General features: G+C 45.0%; 1 protein-coding gene across 4 annotated transcripts; it reads left to right on the plus strand.

Annotated features, from left to right (window-relative positions):
• The first annotated feature begins 674 nt into the window (after window positions 1-674).
• ep300a (EP300 lysine acetyltransferase a) lies at window positions 675-23,694 on the plus strand. 4 transcript variants are annotated; one of them, XM_027289149.1, is made up of 31 exons: window positions 675-1,204; window positions 3,281-3,966; window positions 5,154-5,333; window positions 5,658-5,988; window positions 6,365-6,484; window positions 6,799-7,038; window positions 7,255-7,360; window positions 7,520-7,645; window positions 7,978-8,095; window positions 8,466-8,607; window positions 9,347-9,421; window positions 9,669-9,754; window positions 9,964-10,116; window positions 10,541-11,032; window positions 11,230-11,629; window positions 11,768-11,886; window positions 12,176-12,239; window positions 12,570-12,745; window positions 13,603-13,691; window positions 14,788-14,898; window positions 15,067-15,123; window positions 15,232-15,309; window positions 15,407-15,474; window positions 15,786-15,936; window positions 16,256-16,402; window positions 16,496-16,609; window positions 16,712-16,877; window positions 17,106-17,273; window positions 17,391-17,552; window positions 17,671-17,952; window positions 18,059-23,694. In XM_027289149.1, the coding sequence occupies exons 1-31, from the start codon at window positions 1,111-1,113 to the stop codon at window positions 21,287-21,289; spliced, it is 8,532 nt and encodes a 2,843-aa protein (XP_027144950.1). In that variant the 5' UTR covers window positions 675-1,110; the 3' UTR covers window positions 21,290-23,694. The 4 variants fall into 4 exon arrangements, with proteins under 4 accessions (XP_027144950.1, XP_019125078.2, XP_027144951.1 ...); XM_019269533.2 differs by having other exon boundaries at window positions 14,818-14,898; XM_027289150.1 differs by having other exon boundaries at window positions 6,365-6,478.
• The last annotated feature ends 1,105 nt before the right edge of the window (window positions 23,695-24,799 follow it).

The raw sequence follows: 24,799 nt of genomic DNA on the forward strand, positions 1-24,799 counted from the left end.
AAATAAGAGGGGAAAAAAATGAAGCTGAGACTCAAGCGTGAAATGTATTTTTACAGGATAAATAGACACTTAACAACAAGTGACAGTGTAAAGGCTGATGACTGTTATGGTGCAAGAACAAGACAGGAAGAATATTTGTGGTCTTCAGTGTGTGTGGCCATGGAGGCCGACGTCCAGAATCAACACTGGGACATGATGAAATGTATGCATTGGGCCAGCGTTTTGCCTATGAAAGAGCACAAAAATCAAAATAAGGATGAAGAAATAAGTTACTAAATGTTATGCTTCAGTTCCTTCACATCTTTTCAGGTCTGCATGGAGTTTTCAGTGTTGTGAAGTTAGTCTACTGCACTGGAAGTTACTGTAAATGTTTAATTTGCTATTTTTTCAAACTTGCTGCAAAAGTGATTACTTGCATTTAACATAACTATTTAACCCAATTCCACTTTAATCTTTGCAACTAAACATCACCAGAAAGCAGCTGCAAGTCCATGCAGCTGCATAGCTGACTTTCAGAATAAATAAGTTTACTTATTATCTTTTACGTGCACAGCCCAGCGAATAAGCATTATACTTTATCCACTATCGCTGCTTCACATTTGTCAGCTTTATTTTTTTATTTGCATCCCCTCATCCTACCCGCTGCCACCAGCAGCACCACCATCACTTCGCAGGCAAACAAGCCTTTTCTACCCGACATTATCTCCATCCAGACTCCGCTGGAAAGGAGGTTGAAATGACGGATGCAACCATGGGAGAGAGACCCGGGGACAGTTTATTTACATCCGAAGAGGCTGTGTAAGTTTAGAGGGAAGCCGCTGCGTGTGTCTCCCTCTTTACTTTCACCGACCCCCTCCTCCTCCGCTGGCAGAAATTTATAAAGAACAAAAAATCCGACGAGGGAGGGAGGGGGGTTGATATACGCCGAGGCTGAAATCGAGAGGCGAACCCAGGGAAAGAGGAGTAATTTGTACACGGGACTTTCCCCCTCTTAGTCCCCCAAAAGGAGGGGGAAAAGTCGCAATATTGGAAACGAAACGGAATGAGCTTCTAAGGGCGTGAAAACGTCTGCAATTGTGGATACTTTATATATTTTTATTTCGAAAAAATATGGCCGAGAACGTTCTGGACTCTGGCCCGCCTTCAGCCAAGAGGCCTAAACTCTCCTCTCCGGCACTTTCCGCCTCCGCCAGCGACGGAAATGGTAAGTATTGTTTTAATGATATTATTTGTTACGGCGTTATTCGTTGAGTTTGTTATTTTTCGGCCGCTTCGGTTCACTCGAGAGAGGGAAAAGACGCGGGATTACCGCTCTTGTTTTTGTCGTAGCTCGCTAACGCTAGCCCCGCTCGCAGTGAGTGTGTCGGACGTGCAGAAGAGCTCCCCCTGGTAGTTCGCATGCTAACAGCCATTTTAGCCGGAGGTAGCTCGGCTAGCCGCTCGGCTAACGCTAGGCTAGCGAGCTGAATGCGGGTCCTCAACTGACGGTCCCGGGTCTAATGAGCACTTTAGCCGGACTGAATATAAACCCAGCGCCAGGCCAACTCGTGATAAAGTTTTTACTGTCGTGTAGCCTCATTGACAGTGAGCTACAGCTCGCCATATGCTGTTATTTGAGTTTTCAGGCTTCAAACGTCTGAAACAATCTGTTGTGTTGCCCCATCATAACTCGGACCCTTTCCCCAACTAACGTAGCTAACAGCCAGTGGATGGTGTTAATGAAATCAGCCTGAGTGAGAGCGAAATTTGGGCCCGACTGATTGTTAAGCTCATTTTTTTTTTTTTTGCTATTGTTGGTGTTTTTTTGTGTGTTTTTTTTGTGGATGGCGTGTGACAGCAGCCGGAATAGTGGCCTGCGAACAAAACTGTGTGGAGCATGGACAGCGCCATGCCCAGCCACAGCCACACACACACGAACCAGTCAAGTTAACAAGCGAATAATCCAGCTCCCACAGCAGCAGCCACATCTCAATATTTGATCATTCACTCAATCATTTAACCACCAAACAGATGCATGTTGGGTTGTCCACTCATCTAAGGGGTGTCAATGGCAGTGAGCATCTGTGGTTGAGAGAGAGAGAAAAAAAAAAGACTTTTACGGGTAAATCATTCAAAACATCTGCGATACCTTCCATGATGTGTTTTTGAGGATAAGTGCAGTGCTGTCAGGAATATGATCTGTATATAAGAGATGTGGTTTATTGCACTCAAAATTTATTGTCTTCCCAGATTCATTGTGACACTGCACTGCCATGCACGCTGTTAATAGTTAATCTGAAGAAATAAAGGCACATCTTGCACACTCTCTACTTGTTTATGTGCTTTTATCTGTTTTTTAAATGATGTTTGCTGCTTATCGGTACTAGTTAATTTTCAGATTTTGGTGCATTAAAGGTCAGGGCTGCAAATGTAGATTTATTTTCATAGTAGTCACAATTCATCAAAATGAAGGGGGGGGGGGCAAAATGGCAAATGAGCACCACAGGACCTGACCTGGAAGTGATGTCTTAATCTGACCTGTAACCAGAAATCTGTAGTCACTTTGTAGTTCGGTGAAAGAGAGAAAAACACAACCATGATGGGCAATGAGTTAACGTCTTGTAGCTTGAAAAATGACCCGAGGAACTAATTGATGTGTACATGTTGGTTAGGTGAGTTAGACAGTATGTGGTACCTTGTGGTGACTAAATTAGATTCAGGACTCTGAGAACTTTGGGGTGGGGGTGTGTGTGTGCGTGCTTTTTGATCTTAGACGTTCATCGTCCATTTTTGACTGCCAAAGCCGTGTGCTGTTAAACTTGAGACACACAGTGAGTGTGTGTGTGTGTGTGTGTCTCGACCGACTTGTCTCCATTTTGTGGCGTCACTTTCTACAAAACGGTCCATTCGTCACCTCGTCTGCACGAACCTGCCTTTGCAACATGTTGAATCACTTTACTGGTCAGGGGGCTCTCTGTGCAAGAAGGCCATGTGGGGTGTGGGTGTGTTTACATATGTGTCTGTGCAGACAAGTTCCTCTGGAGCTCACCTGTAGTTGAGCGCTCAGTCGTGTTGTGCTCGGTGGCACGGGTGGAAATTGGTTATACACCTCTAAACAGCTTTTATCAGTTTTTAATGTCAAGCATGCGATTGCATTTTCACTCAGTCATGCAGAAAAATGAAGGATTATACCAGCTTAACATGGCTGTGGCCCTTTTTGTCCTCCTCTCACCCTTTCCCAGCTTTGTGTCCCATCTCATTGTCTCCTAAACTTTACACTTCTTTCCAATTTTTTTTTTAGATTTCGGGTCACTGTTTGACTTGGAGCACGATCTCCCAGATGAGCTCATCAGTTCTAATGAACCAGGCCTGATCAATGGTGGGGACCTCAGCCAGTTGCACACCACACTCGGAGCAGGACCTGCAGGGCTGGGTCCTGGAGGAGGCAATGGAGGGGCAGGAGCAATGGGTCTTGGGCTTGGCCCTGGAGGAGGTCCTGGGGGTGTCGGCGGAGGCCAGGACGCAGTGGCCAAGCACAAACAGCTGTCCGAACTTTTGCGTTCAGGGGCACCCACCTCGGCCCAACAGGGGCACCAAGGAGCCATGGGCAGCCCAGGAGGCCCCACTGCCATGGGGCAACACCTGGCAAACATGAAAGCATCCCCTGGGCAGGGGCCTCCGCAGATGATGGGCCAGGGGCAGCAGCACCTCTCCCCTCAGCAGCAGGCCAACATGATGCAGCAGAACGCTGCAGCTGGAATGATGGGTGGAATGAACAGGGCCATGATGGGAGCACAGCAGAAAGGCAATAATGGACAGCAGCAGCCAGGCATGATTGGGAGCCAAGTGATGAATGGCTCCCCCAGGATGGGCTTCGGGAATCAGGGGATGGGTGGCAACAGCAACCTGTTGGCTGAGACCCTACAGCAGCAGGGAGCTGGGGGCCAACCCGGGATGAGAGGCCAGCAACCTGGAGCCATGAACAAGGTAGGAAGTCCTTTAGTCATTTTTTGCTGTTATTTTTCCTTTTTTACTGGTTCTCCGCTCAAAAAATGCTGCTTTCCTTCACTATACGACCACAAAGTAGTGCTTTGGACTATGGGCATCGTTGTACGACAACCCTGAGTGATGCACAGCACGCTTATGCTTGGAGGTGAAGTGGCAGAAAACTGCTCTCCTCGTATGATTGACAGTCCCACAGGAGTGACAGTAAAAATGTTGCAGCAGCAAGCCGATGCTGCTGAATAAATGTGGTGGAGACGCCGGTGTTTGATTCAGCTATACAGATCAAAAACCGTGAGAGGGAGAAGAAATACTTGTGAACTTGTGAAGGTGTGAAAATTTAAAATAATCCCTTTCCGGGACCTGAATTTAAAGGTGTCTTGCTGTTAAAAATAAAAATCGCAATCGTAAAAAAAAAAAATTAGGACTGAATGTAGAGCCTTAAAACTGTTGACACGAGATGACTCGTTACAGTGACAATGTACCTGTTGCAACTGTCATACTGTTAAAATTGCTGTGCCTAAAAGTTGGTGGGATGTTGAGGTTTCTGGTGTCACACCAGCTAAATATACTGGGGATGATATCTGATATAAATTAATTAATTAATATTTTAAATATTTAAATAAAATGTGAGCTGATTTCATAATTTTCATAATGTTTCTTTTTTTTTTGTAGACATGTTTTATATTGTTTCAGCATGGTTTAAGCTGTGTTTGGGACAGCGGTTCAGACCTTCAGTGTTCAGGGAGAAAAGGGGAAATATTCATGTCAGATTGCTGTTACAGCTGTTGGCGTTAAATTTTAGTTTGGTCATGTCTCAGACAATTTTCTTATGATTTAATAACACATTCCTTGATGGTGTAACCTAATTAACTGATTTATAAGTACATGTTCTCCATGCAGTGGTATAAACAAACTTTATTTTTTTTGTGGAGGTCATGTTGTTGGGAAATATCCACAGGTCTCGCTCAGGTTCAACAGCTAAGATTTAGATTTTTAGGGAGACACTGGAAAGTTGTGTTGCAACCTGCCAAAAAACAAAATACGGCCAAAGTTCAAATGATATCATTGAGAACTTTGGTGAAATTTGGTTGGGACTCCGTTGTTAATGCCCGATGTATCTCTTCATCATTCTCACTAGCTTTTTTTCTTCTTTTCTTTTTTTTTCCTAGATGGGGATGATGGGGAACCCAGGAGGCCCTTTCGGAGGTCCATATGCAGGGCAGGGGAATCAAGGTCTGGGAGGTGCAGGGCTGGGCCCTCAGCTCCAGAACAAAGGTCTCATGGCCAACAGCCTGGCCCAGTTCAACGTGGACAAGAAGAACCAGCCCATGCAAGGAATGGCTGCCATGGTAGGGGACAAATACAAACCAACTAAATGAATGTTTATGTGTCCGATGCGAGAATGAATTTTACTATAATTATTTTACAAAGTTCAATGCAAAATGATTCCTTTATCACTCACCTCTTGCCGCCTACCTTTTTCTTCCCCCTGCGCCACTGTATTCCCTGTTACCTTCCACTTAATTCATTTTTTATTGTAAATTAAATACCACCCCCCTTCCTCCTCCCTTTTCTTCTCCCTCTCCCCTCCATATCCCATTTTCCCTTCTGCCATACATATTTATTTACTCTTCTTGTCTCATCCACATCGTCTCTTCTTCTTCACTTCTCAGGGCTCCCAGCAGTCACAGACGGGTGTGGGCGGTCCCTCTGGTGCACCTGTGGGAGGGGCCCCAGGAATGGTGCCCAACGCTCAAGCAGGTCTGGTGGGTCCCAGCGCCCAGGTTTCCGCGGCGTCCGCCGCAGCCGGGGCACCACCCACAGCTGACCCAGAGAAGCGCAAGCTAATCCAGCAGCAGCTCGTACTGCTGCTCCACGCACACAAGTGCCAGCGGCGGGAGCAGGCCAACGGTGAAGTCCGGCAGTGCAATCTGCCCCACTGCCGCACCATGAAGAACGTCCTCAACCACATGACTCACTGCCAGGCTGGCAAGTCCTGTCAGGGTGAGTATCAGGGACGCTACGTGCTCATGTACTCAGTGAGAGCAATGAACCACACTGCCTCTCCTTATGAATGTCCAATCTTGGGGCACACAGGAGGTATAAGCTACAGAAGTGTGTGACTACAGCGAAGAAAAAAGAAAGTAACACCAGCATTAGGCTAACTTCCTAATAGTTTTCTGTGTCTTGTTGTTGATTCAGCTGTTCTTTTTAGGTTAGGAAGGAAGGCATCTCTAATTTCATCTTTCATCTTTTTTTTTCCCCTTGACCTCACTTTCTTTCATTCTCGTTCTTCTGCTCATTTCCCCTCCCTCATGTTACCTATGTGTTTCCCAACACTTCCTTTCTTTCGTCCTTTTTTTTTTTTTTTCATCTTCAGTTGCTCACTGTGCATCATCGAGGCAGATCATCTCCCATTGGAAGAACTGCACGCGGCACGACTGTCCTGTCTGCCTGCCGCTTAAGAATGCCGGGGACAAGAGGAACCCGCAGTGTGAGTGTCTGTATCCGACCAAACAACGCTATACTTACATGCACTACACTGTACTTCATGATATTATTATATTATGTTGTTTAATAACCGTCAGTTTTGCTTATTTGATGTCATTTTGGAAAGATATCGCTGGATTGCTGCAACATTGGCCGTATTAGTGAGCTAAACTTAATCTATAGTGGACTGAACGATAATTTGATCTGCAGCTGAGTGTTGCATAAATATTCAGTTGCAGGATTTTCTCAAGTTCAGTTGTTTTAATATTCTGTTGAACAGGTTAGATGTATTATTAACCGTCTCTTCTTTTTATGTACTCACAGCTCTACTTGGTGGGGCTGCTGCAGGTCTGGGCAGCTCCCTTGGAGCGGTACCTGGCGGCCAACCAAGTGCTCCCAACCTCAACCCGCCGAGCCAGATTGACCCCAGCTCCATAGAAAGAGCCTATGCCGCTCTGGGCCTCACCTACCAGGGCAACCAGATCCAGACTCCAACTGCTCAGTCCAATATGCCCAACCAAGGCATGCAAGGCCAGGCTGGTATGAGGCCTCTGAACCCAATGGGTGAGTTGCTTTACACGGTATTTAACATGGAAATATGTACCTTTCCCTGTTCCTCATAGTTGGAGAGTGTAGCATGAGAATAATGTATAGAATTTAAAGCAAAAACAGAAAATGTTTTAGATGTCAAGTAAATTGTTTTAAGAGCAGTGTATACAAAGTGTTGTGGTCAGTAGGAAAGAATACAAACTTATAATGTACTGTCCTTTTCATGCATAGGTGCAAATCCTATGGGAGTCAATGGAGGTGTGGGAGCTCCCACTCAGAGCCAACAGGCCAACTTGCTGCAGGATACCATGATGCACCTCAATGTGAACAGCCAAGGGTACGAAAGAACACGAGTGCCATAACAGGGCTTTAGGTTTACACCTTGACTAGAAGCACCTGACACAGAGCATTGAGTGTTTTTAAGTTCTATCAGACTGGCCACATTTCTTATTTTAAGGAGTCATTCATTAAAAATTGTGTCACCTGTCTTTTCCAGCCTGATGAATGATGCCAGCGGGGTCGGCTCCATGCCCACAGCAGGCCCTCCCTCTGCCACAGGCATGAGGAAAAGCTGGCACGAGGACATCACGCAGGACCTACGCAACCACTTGGTACACAAACTGTAAGTACAAATTGACTGAATAAGAATTGCACTGTACATGTAGGACAACAAAATAATAAGCTTGTCGCTGTATTATGTTATTAGGCGTAATTTAAGTCGGGCTGGCTGACTGTATCCCGAGTTAGCGTCTCTCACGCAAGCCTTCAGAAGCGCTGGCGGAGAGATGATGTCGTACATGAGCAAGAGATTTATTATTTATTCCTCCTCTGTCGCACTATACACAACACATGGGCCTGCTGATAACTCTGAAAAGAGGCAGACATTAACTGTTCCTATTTCACCTCCTTTCCTCTCCTTTCGCTTCCTCTTTCTGTTTGTTCTTCCACCCACAGTGTTCAGGCCATCTTTCCAACTCCAGATCCCGCTGCCCTCAAAGACCGTCGAATGGAGAACCTGGTGGCCTATGCCAGAAAAGTTGAGGGAGACATGTATGAGTCAGCGAACAGCAGAGTAAGTTTCTCTCTGACTTGTTTCACTGCGTTACTGAAAGGAGGAGCAAAAGCTGCTGGGAAGTTTGCCTGTCTTTTTGTAGCTGTATCCAGTCACTTGTTCCGTCATAAGTTGGTCTCAAAAGTTAAAAATTTCACAATTCATTGTGGGACGCGGTAAAAATCTAGAGCGTATGACGGGCAAATTACTGACTGCTGGTGAAGCCCTTCCCGTGCATTGCGCGGATTGCTAACTCGTCCTTTTTCCTCCATTGTTAGAGGTCACAAGAAACATTCACTGTAGTTTTATCCTAAGTTTGAATAAAATGTTCTACTGAGACGTTTCCTTCTTTGCCATATTTTTCTCATTTTTGGTACTCTCTGTTTGACAGGCTGAGTACTATCACCTGCTAGCAGAGAAGATCTACAAGATCCAGAAGGAGCTGGAGGAGAAGAGGAGAACCCGGCTCCAGAAGCAGGGTCTGGGCCTCGGGCCTGCCAGCATGGGGCAGCCACCAACTGGACTGCCTCCAAGTGAGTGGACATGCAGCATATGTAGACTTGGATGAACTAACATGACACTGGGCTGCAAGCATTCATCTAACTGATGATTTAATGGAATGTCACATTTTAGCATTGTTTTGCATCTAGATTATCTGTATTCTGTATATAGATTTACAGCAGACGTTACGCCACTCTGTTACAGAGATGATACGTGAATGCAGACTAGTATTATTTGTATCATATTGTATTATCTTGATGTCCTTTTTTTTCAAGATATGTCGTTTATATCACAAGGCTGCAGTCTTGCAATCATGTTTTAAAAGTGACAAAATAGACCTGTAACTTATTGATTGTACAGTATTGGTCATCCTACCTGCTTGGGAACTTTTATAGCTGAGAAGGAGAGTTAGTAAAACGGCAAAAGTCGCAGGAAAGAATCAGTTTTTTTTTTTCACGCTAGGTCTTCCAAATAGAGTAGCTTTTGTTAGTCCCCATGCACTCACGGGGTCATGCATGTTCTTGAGTTTGTTCAGATTATACACACATTATTAATAAATGCTGTCACTGAATTTGACCACAGGAGTCTAAATGTCACTAATCCGCCCTACAGTAAACAAGCAGAGAAAATGATGAAACATTCCAGAGTTTGTACAAACCTCTCCACACATGTTTGGTTCGGGTATTTCCACATCTCCCTCTCTCTTGTGCACAAGCAACAGCTTGATTTTTTTATTTTTTTATTTTTAATCTTGCATCTCCGTTTTTACAGACGGCCCCCTCCCTGAACCATCAATGGTGCGACAAGCTGGACCTAATCAGATGGTTAACAGGATGCAAGGCCCAGGTAAAGAACCATAGCGAACCTGGACACATTGTTAATGAATTCATCAGTTTATTGAAGAACCAAAAATCTGACACATTGTGTGTGTTGTTTGCTGAATATTTTCTTATCTTTCTGATTTAAAAATAAAAAAAAAAAAAAAAAAACACTCATACGGTACAATTTAGAGGAACTATTTAAGGACAAATGTAGTGTGGTTTACACATGAAGTGTCACGTGGTGTGTCATAACACTCTGTGCTTTTTGTCAGGTATGAATCAGTTCAATCAGATGGGGATGCCACCTATGGGCCAGAGGTCGACACCTCCTCTCCCCATGGGAGCAACTGGCAACCAGGTCAGTACTGAACTAATGATGGATCACAAAGTTTGTAATGTGCCCATGTAGAGTTAAGAATCCACTAAAGTGTTGAGTGAGATTTAAAAGGGGAGATACATTGTAACAACTAGCTCACAAATTGCTACTTTTAAAGAGACAGAGGCTTTTCAGAAAACATTGCATCCACATCTGTATGAACCTTGCCCATGCTCTTCTGTACCTTCTAGATGGGAATGGTCGGACCCAGGATGGGGCAGCCCAATGTCAACCAGCTTCAGAACCAGTATCTGTCCCAAGGACAGTTTCCTGGCTCAGGACCAGGAGTTGGACCAGCTCAGCCTGGGATGGCCCAACCTGGAGCACAGGCAGGCATGACTCAGGTGATTATTTCAATTCTTTTTCCTGTTAGTCAGAGATATCTTAATAGTAGATGTGTATCAAGTCAAACATCAGTTTTAACCTGGGGCATAGGTTGAATCTGAAGTATAAATATTAATTCAAAAAGCAGCAGATATAGTTTTCTTTTAATGCTCCAGTCAGGAACACAAAGTACACGTGGCATTTTAATATTTCCTGTGCCACCAGAGAGTTCTACTAGAGATCCAGAGCAGCTACATTTAGACATTTAGTGTTCTTAAAAATGTTCCTGAGTTAATAGAAAAGTTCCTGCAGTATCTCTTGATGACTTGGTAAACAACTTATCCTCTTAGGCTTTGTTGTTATAAAGTTGGACCAACCAACCAAATCACAAGTTTTATTAACCCCCTCCCCCCTCTCTTTATCCTGGTCCTCTTCTATCCATAGACACAGATGGGCACTCCTCCATCGCTTCCAGTTGCTAGTCCTCTAGCACAGCCAGGTTCAGCCAGTGGTCCTGGCAGCGTCTCCGTAGTGGGGCCCATGGGTCCTCAGAGTGTGGGCAGCGGAGGTCCCAACTCAGCTGTCGGAGCCCCCGCTTCATCAATGACTCCATCTAACACAAACCAGCAACCCAACTCCATCCCCCATTTGGCAGCCATGCGCGGCAGCTCGCCCTCCCCTGCTCACAGCCGTTCACCTACTCCTCACCAAACACCCCCGAGACTAGCTGGGTCCCAGACTCCACAGCCGCACACCCCTAATGCACCACAGCTGGCTCCACCTTCAGTCCCGCAGCAGAACCAGCTTGGCCAGGGCCCCGGTTCTAACAAGTCCCTCCAGCAGCAGCATATGGGGGCAGCTGGTTCAACCACTCCATCTCACCCTGGTCTGGCCTCCAGCTCAACGCCGCACGGTACCCAGCTGCCACGCACTCCGGTCAGTGTGAATATTTTTATAGATTTAAACGTTTTGGCACCAAGGGCAGTTCATATTATTGATCACGTAGAAGTTACTCATGTTGTTCATTTTTAATTGAATTTCTCCTTAGTGTCATTTAATGTTCCATGTGTCACTGTCAGTATTTCAGTATTTGAACATGCACCTGAGCAGTTTGTTTCCATGTCCCTCTCTAGTTGTCCCAAAAGGGTTCATTTCCAGCAGACAGTCAGGCCATGACTCCAGCCTCTGTCAGCAGCCTGGACACTTCCTCCCAGCAGCCGCAGTCAAACACTTCAGCTGCCAACCTGGACCCCAAGATGGAGGTCAAGCAGCAGGACGAGGAGGAGGAGAGCGATTCCGGCAGCTGCTCCAAAGGAGGAAAGCTCAGCAACCTCAAGACGGAGGAAAAGCCTGTGAAGTTAGAGCTGAAAAAGGAAGAGTGTTCTGGAGAAGGAGGGAAAGGGGTTCCCATGGATACGTCGTCAACAACGCAGCCGTCAGCCGTGAAGACGGAAGACAGGAAACCAGAGATAAAGAAGGAGGTGAAAGAGGAAGAGGAGACGTCTGCACCACAGGCTCCAGTGAAGAAGAAGAGTAAGGAGGACTCATGTTTTTAGCTGAAATCTTAAACTTCTGATTTCATATGATCAGTTTTTAACCATCATTTTCTTCAATTGCTTTTTCATCTCACATCACATCACATCACATCACACTCTGATCATTTCTTTTCAGTCTTTAAGCCAGAGGAGCTTCGTCAGGCCCTGATGCCCACACTCGAGTCACTCTACAGACAAGATCCAGAGTCCCTGCCTTTCAGAATGCCTGTAGACCCGCAACTGCTGTGCATACCTGTACGTATCCCAGCTGAGGATGAGATGCAATTGTTCCTCTGCCTAGTTCTAAAGTTGACTGTCCCTGTCTGTGTTCTTTGTCGTACATTTTTCTTCTCACCTGCTAAATTGAAACTGTCTGTACCGCCTGTACCGTCTGTCGCGTAGTTCCCTCAGAAATCCAACATCTCTTTACTGCTGTAATATATTTACCAGGATGTTGTTTCCACCCTTCTTGCTTTATCTGTGTGTGTTTAATTAACTCACAACAACAGCACAACTTTAATTCATGCTTTTTGTGTTCTTGCAGGACTACTTTGAGATTGTGAAGAACCCCATGGACCTGTCTACTATCAAGCGAAAGCTGGACACAGGTTTGTACTCCATGCTGAATATTTCAAGTCATTTTAGGGAAGCTTAATGCACTGCAGTTAGGTTTTCTTTGTTTCTTTTGAAGATAAGTTAAATTGTAAATTACAAAAGTCAAGTACAAGTAAGGAATATAAGGACAAAAGTTGTGGCGCGGTACAACTTTTGTCCTTATATTCCTCAAAGCATTTTGTTGTGCTCTGTCAAAGCGAACAGTGTTTTGTCATTTTATTTGACAGCTGTTTTTTTTTTCTTGGCTGGAGCCCAGTGCAACCGACTACCGACTAGAAAAGTTTTCTCATTCCATGATCCCGTGCTTTGTGTTTTGGTCGTAGGTCAGTACCAGGATCCCTGGCAGTACGTGGACGACATCTGGCTGATGTTCAACAACGCCTGGCTGTACAATCGCAAAACATCAAGAGTCTACAAGTACTGCTCCAAGCTGGCTGAGGTTTTCGAGCAGGAGATTGATCCCGTCATGCAGAGCCTTGGATACTGTTGTGGGAGAAAGGTGAGAGAGTGCCAGGTGTAATGACAAGATGGGTGGAATTGGAAATATATGTTGGTCGGGGTGATGATTTTGTGGAAGTCACGGGGAAAGTCGGATAACTTTTGTTGAAATTATCTTTGACATGTAACAGATTTTCACACACCATGACGTTTGACAGTATTCTTATTCTTAAACTTCTCTATTGACGACATTACCGGGATAAAGAACATTTTCAAACTGTCCTCCGTTATTTTTAGTAAAGCTTAACCTGTAAACTTACCATCAGTTGAGCCTTCCTATGAAGGCATACGGTTATGTACGTTGGGAATGTGCCTGTACCGGGAATATGTCTAGGTGTGTATGAATGTTTAAAGTACGTTTCAGATGCAATCGTTCACATCTGAAAATGGAAGCAGTGAAGTGGGTTCATAGCTAAATTTGGCCTTGGGCATACCACCGCCATATCACATTTCAGCTCTCATTAGACTCTGCTATTTTTGGTTTTGCAGACAAATAACAAAACTGATTGGCCCTTATTATGAGAGGCTGGCTCAAGGCTCTGACAGTGAGACAAAGCATATTGTGCTCAACGTTAGCTTTAATTACTTTTTACAAAACTAAGCCAAACACAAATTAGCTTCCGCTGGGGGAGTTTGTGCAGCTATAACACCGATGTAGGTTCACCTTGCACAGTAAGACTCACACTGTCCTGAACAACAAGAGTTAAGTTGATAAGTCCATAAACTACGAATCTTGTTTTGAAATTTTTTTATCATGTGTAGTTAATGTAAACTACTACTGACTGTTGATTAGTGGAGATGGGTGTCACTAAAGCTACCTGTCCAGAGATTAATATTACTTTTGTTTCTGTCCGTCAGCTGGAGTTCTCTCCTCAGACACTGTGCTGCTACGGAAAGCAGCTGTGCACTATTCCCCGAGACGCTGCTTACTTCAGCTACCAGAACAGGTATGGAGGGACGGAGGCACATATTTAATAAAGGGTGGAGGGACGGCTAGATGAAAGGGTCACTTGGAGAGGAAAGGATTATAGTAGAGATTAATATTTACACAGACAGCCTTTTTTTTTTTATTAAAAAAAGTACACCTTGAATGGTGCTCTGGTTAAAAACACTTGCTATCTACCTAAAGTGTTTACCTGGTTAATTTTGTTTCCCTAAACACTTCCCTTCACTTCATGTTTCCTGTTTTTATACCTTCATTTGGTGCCTAATGCACTGGCATTTTAACAGTCGGTCCTGCTCTCACATTCTTTAAGTTGTTCTTGGTGTCATTAAACTAATCTATAAATAGTACCTTAGTAAGTGTTTACAAAAAATGCAGCTCAGACGAGGCAAAGGAAATGTGTTACAGCGCAGTAAACAAGTGTTTTCTTTTGGGAAAAGGCAGGTCCGTTCCTTGTAGATTGGTGAAGTCGCTACATCTTTTTGATTTGTTCCCATCTTCAGTTTTTGTACACATCCATGAAAGCTTTCTGAGAATGTGAACGGGCCGACTTTAAAATGAACCGCTTGAATGAATGAACAGCTGAGCAGTTGTCTGTGCTTCCTTGTTCATATTTGTTCAGTGTCTGTATTATGTCCTGTGCTGCAACTTCCTGCTCCAGCTTCCACCTCACGTTCAGCTCCCGTTGATTCCTCTCCTGCTCTGCCAGCTGTGATGGTGGTTGTTGTTGCTCATCCTCTCATGTCCAAATTGCTAATCTGTGCTTTGCCTCGGCTCTCTATCTGCTGTGTGTTGTCTTGGATGTTCGTCTCTCGTCTTGTCCCTCGTCCATATACCTTGTCTGTCTTCCCTTCCAATGGCTGTGATGTCAACATTGGCTTGCTTTTGCCTTGACCAACCATGCCCCTCCAAACCCATCCCCTCACCCTCACCCCTCAAAATCATGACTGGCTGTTGCGATGACGACTTCCTGCTGTCCTGCACTCCTACTTCCTGCTTGCTCCGCTTGTGGCACCCTACCTTGCCCATGTCCTGTACCAATTGGTGACTGCCCTCCCGTGCGCTGTCTGTGATTGACTGTGCTGTGGGGAACGGTGTAGATCACCAAAATTTGGGCTTATTGCTGACAGGTACCACTTCTGCGAAAAGTGCTTCAACGAGATCCAGGGGGAGACGGTTTCCCTGGGTGATGACCCCACCCAGCCACAGACGTGAGTATTAGATCTTTTATAAGCAAGATAACAGTTCAATTATTGTATCTATTACTACCGTCCTAGCATTTATTTTAATAGACTAACTAGCACCCGTCCTATTAAAAAGCCTGTTCTGTTTTTATTTCTGTTCTACATGTTATTATAACAGCTCTTAATTAATTTCAGATCGATTAACAAGGATCAGTTTGAGAAGAAGAAGAATGACACACTGGACCCTGAACTGTAAGTTGCTTGCCAAATATCAAATCTTAGCTTAGCATCGAGAAAGAACCCAAAAATTGTTTCAAGGACTGAAATCATTTGCATCTTCATCTTCGTTCCTCTTTACAGGCTTGTTGAATGTATGGACTGCGGGCGCAGGATGCATCAGATTTGTGTCTTGCACAATGACACTATCTGGCCAATGGGGTGAGTAGCAATATCCATTTCCAGTCGATCTCAAGGTTCATTTGCTAAGTATCGCTTTTATTAAGGTAATTCAACTCTTTTCCGTCCCTCCTCATAGTTTTGTATGTGATGGCTGCTTCAAGAAGGCAAATAAGACGAGGAAAGAGAACAAGTATTCTGCCAAAAGTAAGTGACAATGTCCCCTTTTATCCAGATGTTCTATTCATGTGAGACTGCAAACATTCATCTCATGTTGTCACTATTTACTGACTCGAGACTGTAGTTTGAAACTGTAGTTGCATATGCACTGCTTAACCAAGAAAATCATATCAAATAACCCTAACCAACTTGGTCACTTTCTTTGTTTTTCTATGGTTCTGTGCAGTATGTCACCAGAATACATACATACATATTTAGATTAAACACGGTTATAAATCAGGTTTAAACTAAACTAAGATCTGAACTCAACATGTGTTGCCTGGCTCTACCCCACACAGGGTTGCCACAGACGAAGCTGGGCTGTTACCTGGAGACGAGGGTGAATGACTTCCTGAAGCGTCAGAACCACCCAGAGTCTGGAGAAGTCACCATTCGCGTCGTCCACGTCTCTGACAAAGTGGTGGAGGTTAAACCAGGCATGAAGTCCAGGTACAAGAACAGGACATGGACATTGTTGGACATAAACAAAAAAAAAATGTTTCTCTTCCTATCACGCGTTGGAGATACCTGTCTGGTTTGCGTACAGCTGCATTGGTGCGTCAAATAAATAAACAGAATTGCAACCACATGGATCATCACATTCAATGAGATAAAACATGGCTTCTGTATTTTTTGTTTTTATTTTTTTTTACCCAATTTTCAAGAATTGTATGGAAATGCTAGATGGAATCGGCTAATATTTTATCAATGCAGATATATTTTCCTTATTTCAGAGTCATTAAGTTTAAACTCATGTTTTTGCCTACAGATTTGTGGACAGTGGAGAAATGTCTGAGTCCTTCCCGTACAGGACAAAAGCCCTTTTTGCGTTTGAGGACATTGACGGAGCAGAAGTCTGCTTCTTTGGTATGCATGTTCAAGAGTACGGATCTGACTGCCCTCAGCCCAACCAGAGGTAAGGACCACCCATGTTAGTGACATTATTTTATTTGAAAATTGGATGATTTCTTTCAGTCCTATATTAACATTTCCTCTTTCACCCGTTCAGACGAGTTTACATCTCCTACCTGGACAGCGTACACTTCTTCCGGCCTCGCAGTCTAAGAACAGCAGTGTACCATGAAGTGCTCATCGGCTACTTGGAGTATGTGAAGAAGCTGGGGTAAGTGAAATTTTTACCCTGACTTGCCACATCACAAAGATTTCTTTTGCTAGACTGTAAATGAATTTTGCTTATTCTGTGCTATCTTGTTGTCCTCTTCAGCTATACCACTGGCCACATCTGGGCCTGCCCACCCAGTGAAGGGGACGACTACATCTTCCACTGTCACCCAGCAGATCAGAAGATCCCAAAGCCCAAACGCCTCCAGGAGTGGTACAAGAAGATGTTAGACAAAGCTGTGGCAGAGCGGATAGTGCACGATTACAAGGTAGAGAAGCAGCATTCAACTTTATTCTTATATATGTGTTGGAGGAATGGTAACTGTTTGAGATTCAGCATTTTTCCTGTTCTTTTAGAAGCATACTTGTCTAAGACCCTGGCTATTTTTCTTCCTAGTGTGTGTAGCACAGCAATGAACATTAACACCAGTATCCATAATACTAATTTGGATACTATCAGTGCTGAATACTAACTTTATTTTCAATTTATCCAAAAGGATATCTTCAAGCAGGCGACAGAGGATCGTTTGACCAGCGCCAAGGAGTTGCCTTACTTTGAGGGTGACTTTTGGCCTAATGTGCTGGAGGAGAGCATCAAAGAGCTGGAGCAAGAGGAGGAGGAGAGAAAAAGGGAGGAGAACAGCACTTCCAATGAGAGTATTGATGTAAGACTGCTATGTTCGTGAAGAGCATATATTTTTTCTTTTTTGCATGTGTCAGAGGTAGACACATGAGCCTGTTAATCCGGTGATCACTGATATTTCCCCTTCCTTCTTGTGCAGGACACAAAAAGTGACAGTAAAAATGCAAAGAAGAAGAACAACAAGAAGACGAGTAAGAACAAGAGCAGCCTGAGCCGAGCCAATAAAAAGAAGCCAGGGATGCCCAACGTCTCCAATGACCTTTCGCAGAAACTCTATGCCACTATGGAAAAACACAAAGAGGTATGAGATAAAGAAATTATACATTGCTCTGACTTTCTTACATTCCTGGAATCAGACTGGAACTGTATTAGAAGATAGCTTAATTACTGACTGTTCATCCCACTTTTTCCTGTCCTAGGTGTTCTTTGTGATCCGGCTGATCGCAGGCCCCATGGCAAATGCCTTGCCTCCTATCGTAGACCCGGATCCCTTGATGGCATGTGACCTCATGGATGGCCGTGATGCTTTCCTGACAATTGCCCGGGACAAACACCTGGAGTTCAGCTCACTGAGGAGGTCCAAGTGGAGCTCCATGTGCATGTTGGTGGAGTTGCATAACCAAAGCCAGGACCGCTTCGTCTACACTTGTAATGAGTGCAAGCACCATGTGGAGACTCGTTTCCACTGCACCGTCTGTGAGGTGAGTTGGGGAATGGTTGTTTTGGTAGTTATGATTTGTGGTAACAAGTAATGACAAAAGCTTGTATCAAATGTGCTGTAACTGTCATTCATGCCATTCCTCACAGGATTACGACCTCTGCATTACATGCTACAACGTTAAGGGCCACGAACACAAGATGGAGAAGTTAGGCCTTGGTTTGGATGATGAGAGCAGCAACCAGGCTGCCGCTACCACTCAGAGCCCTGGAGATTCTCGTCGTCTTAGCATCCAGCGCTGCATCCAGTCCCTTGTCCACGCCTGCCAGTGTCGAAACGCAAACTGCTCTCTGCCATCCTGCCAGAAGATGAAACGAGTTGTGCAGCACACGAAAAGCTGCAAGAGAAAAACCAACGGTGGCTGCCCCATTTGCAAACAGCTTATCGCGTTGTGTTGCTACCATGCTAAGCACTGTCAGGAGAACAAGTGCCCAGTCCCGTTCTGCCTAAACATCAAGCACAAGCTCCGTCAGCAGCAGCTGCAGCACAGGCTCCAGCAAGCCCAGATGCTAAGAAGGAGGATGGCCAGCATGCAGAGAGTGGGCCAGCCCACTCCTGGAGGAGCCCCTGGGGGTAATGGCCTGCCCTCTCCAGGAGCCAACAATGGAGGGACTGGTCCTGGTACACCTACGTCTGTAGGCACGCAGCCTCCTACTCCACAGACGCCGACCCAGGGGAACATGCCTGCACTTCCTCAGCAGCCAGGAGTTGGGATGGGAGGAATGGGAACTCCAGTCCAGCAACAGCAGGTTCAACAGCAAGGTGGTGCCATGCCCCCTCAGCACCATATGCATCAGTTTCAGCCAGGAGGTGGTGGAGGTGGAGGGGGAATGATGAACTCTCCTCAACAGCAAATGGTGCCCCAGCTACAGCAGCAGCCTCCCAATGTTCAGCAAATCCAACAGCAGCACCCTCCTGGTGGTTTGCCTCCTTACAACCCCAGACCACCTGGAGCCTCTCCACTCCACCAGTCCATGGGCAAACCTGGACTGGGTCCTGCCACCCCACCCCAGCAACAGCAACAACCCAACCAGGGCCAGGGGCCCATGCCTGTACAAGGCCAGCAGCAAGGGCCCCCTTTGGCTGCTGTAGAGACAGCTCTAAAAATCCAGCGCCTAGCAGAGACCCAGAGACAGATGGCTCAGGCCCAAGCCCAGATTCGTGGCTTGGGTCAGGGGGGCATGATACCTCCTCATCCTCACCACCAGAACACCCAGGCCCAGATAGGCATGCCCCACATTGGGGCCCAGGGCATGCCTCCCCAGGCTCAGGGAGTTGTTGGCAGGACTATGTTAGACCCACAGCAACAGGGAATGCTAGCAGGGATGCAGCAAGGTGGTCCTCAGTCACAGTTGCCACCTCAAGTTCAGCAACAGCTCCAGCAAGTCCAGCAGGGAGGTGGTGGACAACTTCAGTCAGCAAACCAGCAGTGGGGTGCTGGAGGACCAGCCATGAACCCACAGCAAAGGCCAGGTATGATGGGTCACATGGCACCGCAACAGCAGCCAGCAGTTGCCCAGCAACAGCAGCAGCCAATGAATCCCCAACAACCGCAACCAGGAAACCGTGGGCTGATGCAGGTAATGGGTGTACCGGGAGGGCCAGGGGGGGTGCCTGCTTCAATAGCGGGTGCAGCTGCATCAGGAAACCTACCCCAGGCAGCACTACAAGACCTCCTGAGAACACTGCGCTCTCCAAGCTCACCCCTCCAACAGCAGCAAGTCCTCAACATCCTCCGTTCCAACCCAACCCTAATGGCTGCTTTTATCAGGCAGAGAGCAGCCAGGTATCAAGGTGGTCAGGGTGGTCCTGGAGGAGGAGGGCCTCCACAAGGGGGGCCTGGAGGTGTGAGGTTCCAAGGGGCTGCTGGAGGGCTGGCTGGTGTAGGAGGCCCTGGGGCTAACCAGCTTGCTAACTTGGATGGACAACAGCAGGTTAATGTAAACCAGGCAGGACAGCCAGGGATGAACATTGCTCAGGGTGGAGCAGGTGGAGGGAATATGCCCACCATGGCTCAGCTTCAGCAGCTACAACAGCAGCAACAACAACAACAGCAGCAGCGCCCGATGTTACCTGGAAATCTACAGCAACAGCAAATGGCTGCACTGCAGCAGCAGCAGCAGCAACAACAACAACAACAGGGAGCAATGCAAGCAGGACCACAAGGCAACATGAGTCCACAGTTCAGAGAGTTGCTCATGAGAAGACACCTGGCGCAGCAGCAACAGCAACAACAGCAGCAACAACAACAGCAGCAACAGCAGCAGATGGGGAACCACGGGCAGTTCCAGCAGCCTCAAGGACTCCAGCAGCAGCAAGGCCAGCAAGGCTTCATGCAGCCTGGCCAGGGACAACCAGGACTACCCCCCTCATCTCAACCCCAGCCTGGAGGTGGAGGTGTAGGAGGTCCCCAGCAGCAGCAAGGAGGACAACCGGGTGGGCCAGGACAGCTAGGCCAGCAGCAAGGCTACCCCAACTCCATGTCACAAGTAGCTGCAGCACTCCAGCAAAGGCTCCAACATCAGATGCAGATGCAGCAACAGCAGCAGCAGCAGCAGAATTCAATGGGTGGGCATCAAGGACAAGATGGAGGGCCTGGTGGCAGTGCCGGAGGACCAGGAGGACCTCCACTACAGCCTGGACAAGGTGGACCAGGGCAGGGGCAGCAACAGCAAAGTGGAGTTGGTGGAGGCGGTGGTGGGCCACCACTGTCGCAGACGCCCCAAGGCATGCTCCACCAGAACATCCATCAGAGGCTCCTGCAGCAGCAGCACCTTGGCGGGGGCTCTCCAGCCCAGCACAGCAGTCCCATGAGTCCCCAGCAACAGATGGCGCAGTCCCCCCACCCCCATCTCCAAGGACAAGGAGGACTCGGTCCAGCGGGGTCTCTGAGCAGTCAGGTCAGGTCACCTCAGCCCTCGCCGAGGCCGCAGTCGCAGCCTCCGCACTCCAGCCCGTCCCCACGCATGCAGCCCTCGTCCCAACCTCAGCCTCAGCCCTCACCTCATCGCATCTCCCCGCAGACCCAGACTGGCTCACCCCACCCGGGCCAGCTAAGCCAACATCACCCCAGTATGGCACCGCCCCAACCTCCACAATCACAACAGCAAGCGTTATCTCAACAGCAGCCGCCAGGTAGTTCTGTAGATCCCGGTCAGTTCAGCTCAGACCAGAACTCCATCATGTCCCAGCTGAGTGGGATGACGGGGATGCACAGCGGGCAGGGGGGACAGTCGGACATGTTGGGTGGGAATAACAGCAGCAACAACAACCAAGAGCTGGGGACGAACATTAACCACAACAGTTTAGACCTTATGTAGCCTTGACTCCATACTGTCGCGCTGTCTTGAAGCTCTGATCAGTCGCCCCAAATGACAAACTGCCACGAGAGGGGAGCGAGGCGGGACTCTGGCTTATTGGGGTTTTAGAAGTTTTTATTTTTTATTTAAATATTTTTGTGATGTATAAATAAGAACTGAAGCTTCCTTCCTATGGGAGATGCAACATAAATCTTAGAAGTCAATAAATGAATAAATTAAAACAATGGTAAGTTATTGCTGTTAATATATATCTATATATTTTTGCCAATTGTGTACAAAAAGGTGGAAGGGCAGTGTTTCAGGTTGAAGATATTTCTTCCTTAGTCTATGACACAATATTTTTGGGGACTGAGAATTTTGCCTTTTTATGAATATTTTTAAGATTTTAAATGTGGCTAAAAATTAAAGTGAGTTGACACGATGTACCTTTTTTTATTGTTTTGTTTTCCTCCTCGAATACCCGGTCATAATTGTATCTATTTTGCAGAGAGAAAGTATATTTTATTTCTGAATTTATTCTTATTTTTGTTTTCCCTCGATGGATCGTAAATCAAGCATCAACATATCTTCTGTTACAGGAGTTTTCTTCTGGACAGTTTTCACAGCAATGTACATTATTCAACGACTGCAACAGTTCACTTATATAGAATTTATTTTATTTGATAGGCGGGAGAGAGGGTGCGTTAAATGCAGTTTGATTTTTTTTTTCTTTTTTTTTTTCTTCCAGGTTTCCTAGCTTTTCTTTTTTTGTATGTTCGTTTTTTGTTTTTTTGACAGGGTTTATTGGTTGGAATTAAACCTCAACAGTGTTTTGGGGAGTGGGTGACACCGACCATGGGTTTGGTCACATTTTGTCCAGATCCGCAGAACAAATCCTTGCACCCATGGGCCACCTCTCCATCCTGCATCTTCAGTTCTCCTATGAATGTGCACACCTTCCTTCACCCCACACACACCTCTCCTGCTAAAAACGGAGGGATGAACTGTTGATGTCCAATCGTCTAGCTTTCTGTTTGGAGCTGGCTGATGTTAAAAGGTTGTGCGTGTACATATATTACAACCTTGTTTATGAACTGTGACATGGAGAAAGTTGTCTGTTTTCTTCTTTTTTTTTTTTATTGGGCTGCAGAGGTTTAAGAAAATCCTGCCTGTATCCTCAAACGGTTTCCCTTTCAGTAGTCCTTTCTCTCCTGTCCCTTTCTCCTCATGACTGCCTCTCAGCCACAGGATTTAATTCAATGTTAGTACTGTACAAAGTAAGAAATGGTGGACTTAGATACTGTTTTTTGTAATGAAAGTGAAAGATGTAAAAAAAAGAAAAAAAAAGAAAAGAAAAACAAACAAAAAAAAACAACTGTACATACTTTATGAGCAGAGAAATGATTTTCTGCTGCTTGTTTCCCCTCTTGTTTGATTGAATATTTGCTGTATCTGTACAAAGAAAAAGAAAAAAAAACTACAAAAGTACTCCTGAGCTACTGTACAGTATTGAGATGTTTTTCTAAAAAGGTACAGTATGGGGTGTAGTAGGTCACAAGCACCAATGCGCCTTTTTCTGTGTATTTTTGACAAGGTTTTTGGGAGGGGAAGGGGGGTTATCGTAACAAGTCACACACCTGAACAATCTCAAAAAAAAAAAACGTAGACGTGAAACCCGCGCAAAGTAGAGCCGATGCAGAGGTTGATTAGAGGTGTGATCTGAAAGAGTTTAAATTTGGTCATTTAGCTTTTTATGGAGAGGACTGAAGACACAATATTCACATGCTCACTATTTTTCTCAAAAGGTTGGTCTTGCTGGGTATGGGGAGGGGGACGCATCAGAACCAGGTGGCAATATATCTTGAGACTTATTTTATAAGAAAAAACAAGGAAAAACTGTCTTTTATATATAGATATATTATTTAATTTTATTTTTTGGAAATAAAACTTGAAGCTACAGGAATTATTAGATAAAAACATGTTTTGTTTTGTATTAAAGATGTTATGGTGATGCAAAAAGACACTGCAGACAGTCATTCAGTTTGCCCTGGGGGAGGCCATGGAGTATATTATACCATCCTTTTTAAGAAATGTTTCATGTACATGAATATAGTTGTAAACATACTGAATCACTGTACAAACCGATGGCAACTGAACAGATAGTTTTGTTTTAATCATTTCTTCTCCTAAAAAGAGACTGGAAATAAGACTATTTAAATATTTGTTTAGTATTCAAATGGAATCTTTGACCACTTTTTCGTTCCTCTTGTTAACAATTTTGGTGCTTGCTGAGAGAAAGCAAAAATAACTGTTGCTCCATTTTCATTAGTTTCTTTTTTTTTAAGTTATTTTGGTGGTCTGATTGTTTTTTGCCAATAAATTAATTGTACAATAAAGTATGTTTGTACCATTGGAAAAACACTCCATCGTTGCCTCTTTTTTCACGTGAGATATTCTAACATAACGTTGCAACATATTGCATTTCATACATTCGCAACATCTATTTGAGGATTATTCAGTGTAATCTCATGTTTTCTTATATATTCAGGAAAAGTAAATGTTTTGAATTTTCTAAACTATGAAATTGATTTGAATTAGAGACTGAAAAAGTGGCCGGCATTATGTCTATATCACTGTTTTTCAAACTTTTTTCTCTATGTAACAACTTTAGAAAAAAACCAAGTACCACCATCATGACGTTAAAATACAACACCATTCCTGTTCAGCTACAGGGAGTTCACACAGGAGGCAGGTTTATTCTTTATAAAAATCACTTTTCTTCTTAATATTTCCGGTTTGAAACTACGATTGCAGCGTTTTTGAACTCTCATTTTACCTCCACTTATCTTGCTGTCACATTTTGTCTTGTAACTAACCGTGGATGTATGTGTGCTACACACTCCCTGCCTGAATATGACAACGTATCAGGCTTATATTGATACAAAATAATACAGGAAATGGAAAAACTTTCATCAAATTATATTCAACCGTAGTATTTTGATAGTATTATATTTTTTTTATTAATTTCTTTTATTTCACAACTTCCTTGGATTCCTCCAAGTTCCTCCAAGTACAACTACGAGGAGGTCGTGTACCACCAATGGACTAGAGCTACATCTGTATATAAATCGAAGGACTCACGAACAAAATGATGTTAAACATCAGCTGATGTAACAGCCTGAAAAATCCAGTTAACAACTGGGATGCAGTTTAGGTATATGTAAATAAAGGACTGTAAAAATATGACCGTGGTGAGCAGGAGACCTTTTTCAGCATTATCAATATTTTCTTTGGATCCCTTCCCTTGACTTAAAACTGCAAGACCCTTCCTCTGATATCTTTTACTGACAGGTGACGCGAATAACTGATTATCTTTTTATCATGGCATGTCAGTAGATAGGACAGATTAGGCAACAAGTGAACATTTGTCCTCAGAGTTGGTGTTAGAAGCAGGAAAAACAGACTCTGACTTTGACAAGGACCCAATTGCAATGACTAGTATGAGCGTCTCCGAAACGTTGGGGTGTTCAT

The sequence above is a fragment of the Larimichthys crocea genome, chromosome XVI (genome assembly GCF_000972845.2).
Source record: "Larimichthys crocea isolate SSNF chromosome XVI, L_crocea_2.0, whole genome shotgun sequence".
Classification (NCBI taxonomy): Eukaryota; Metazoa; Chordata; class Actinopteri; family Sciaenidae; genus Larimichthys; species Larimichthys crocea.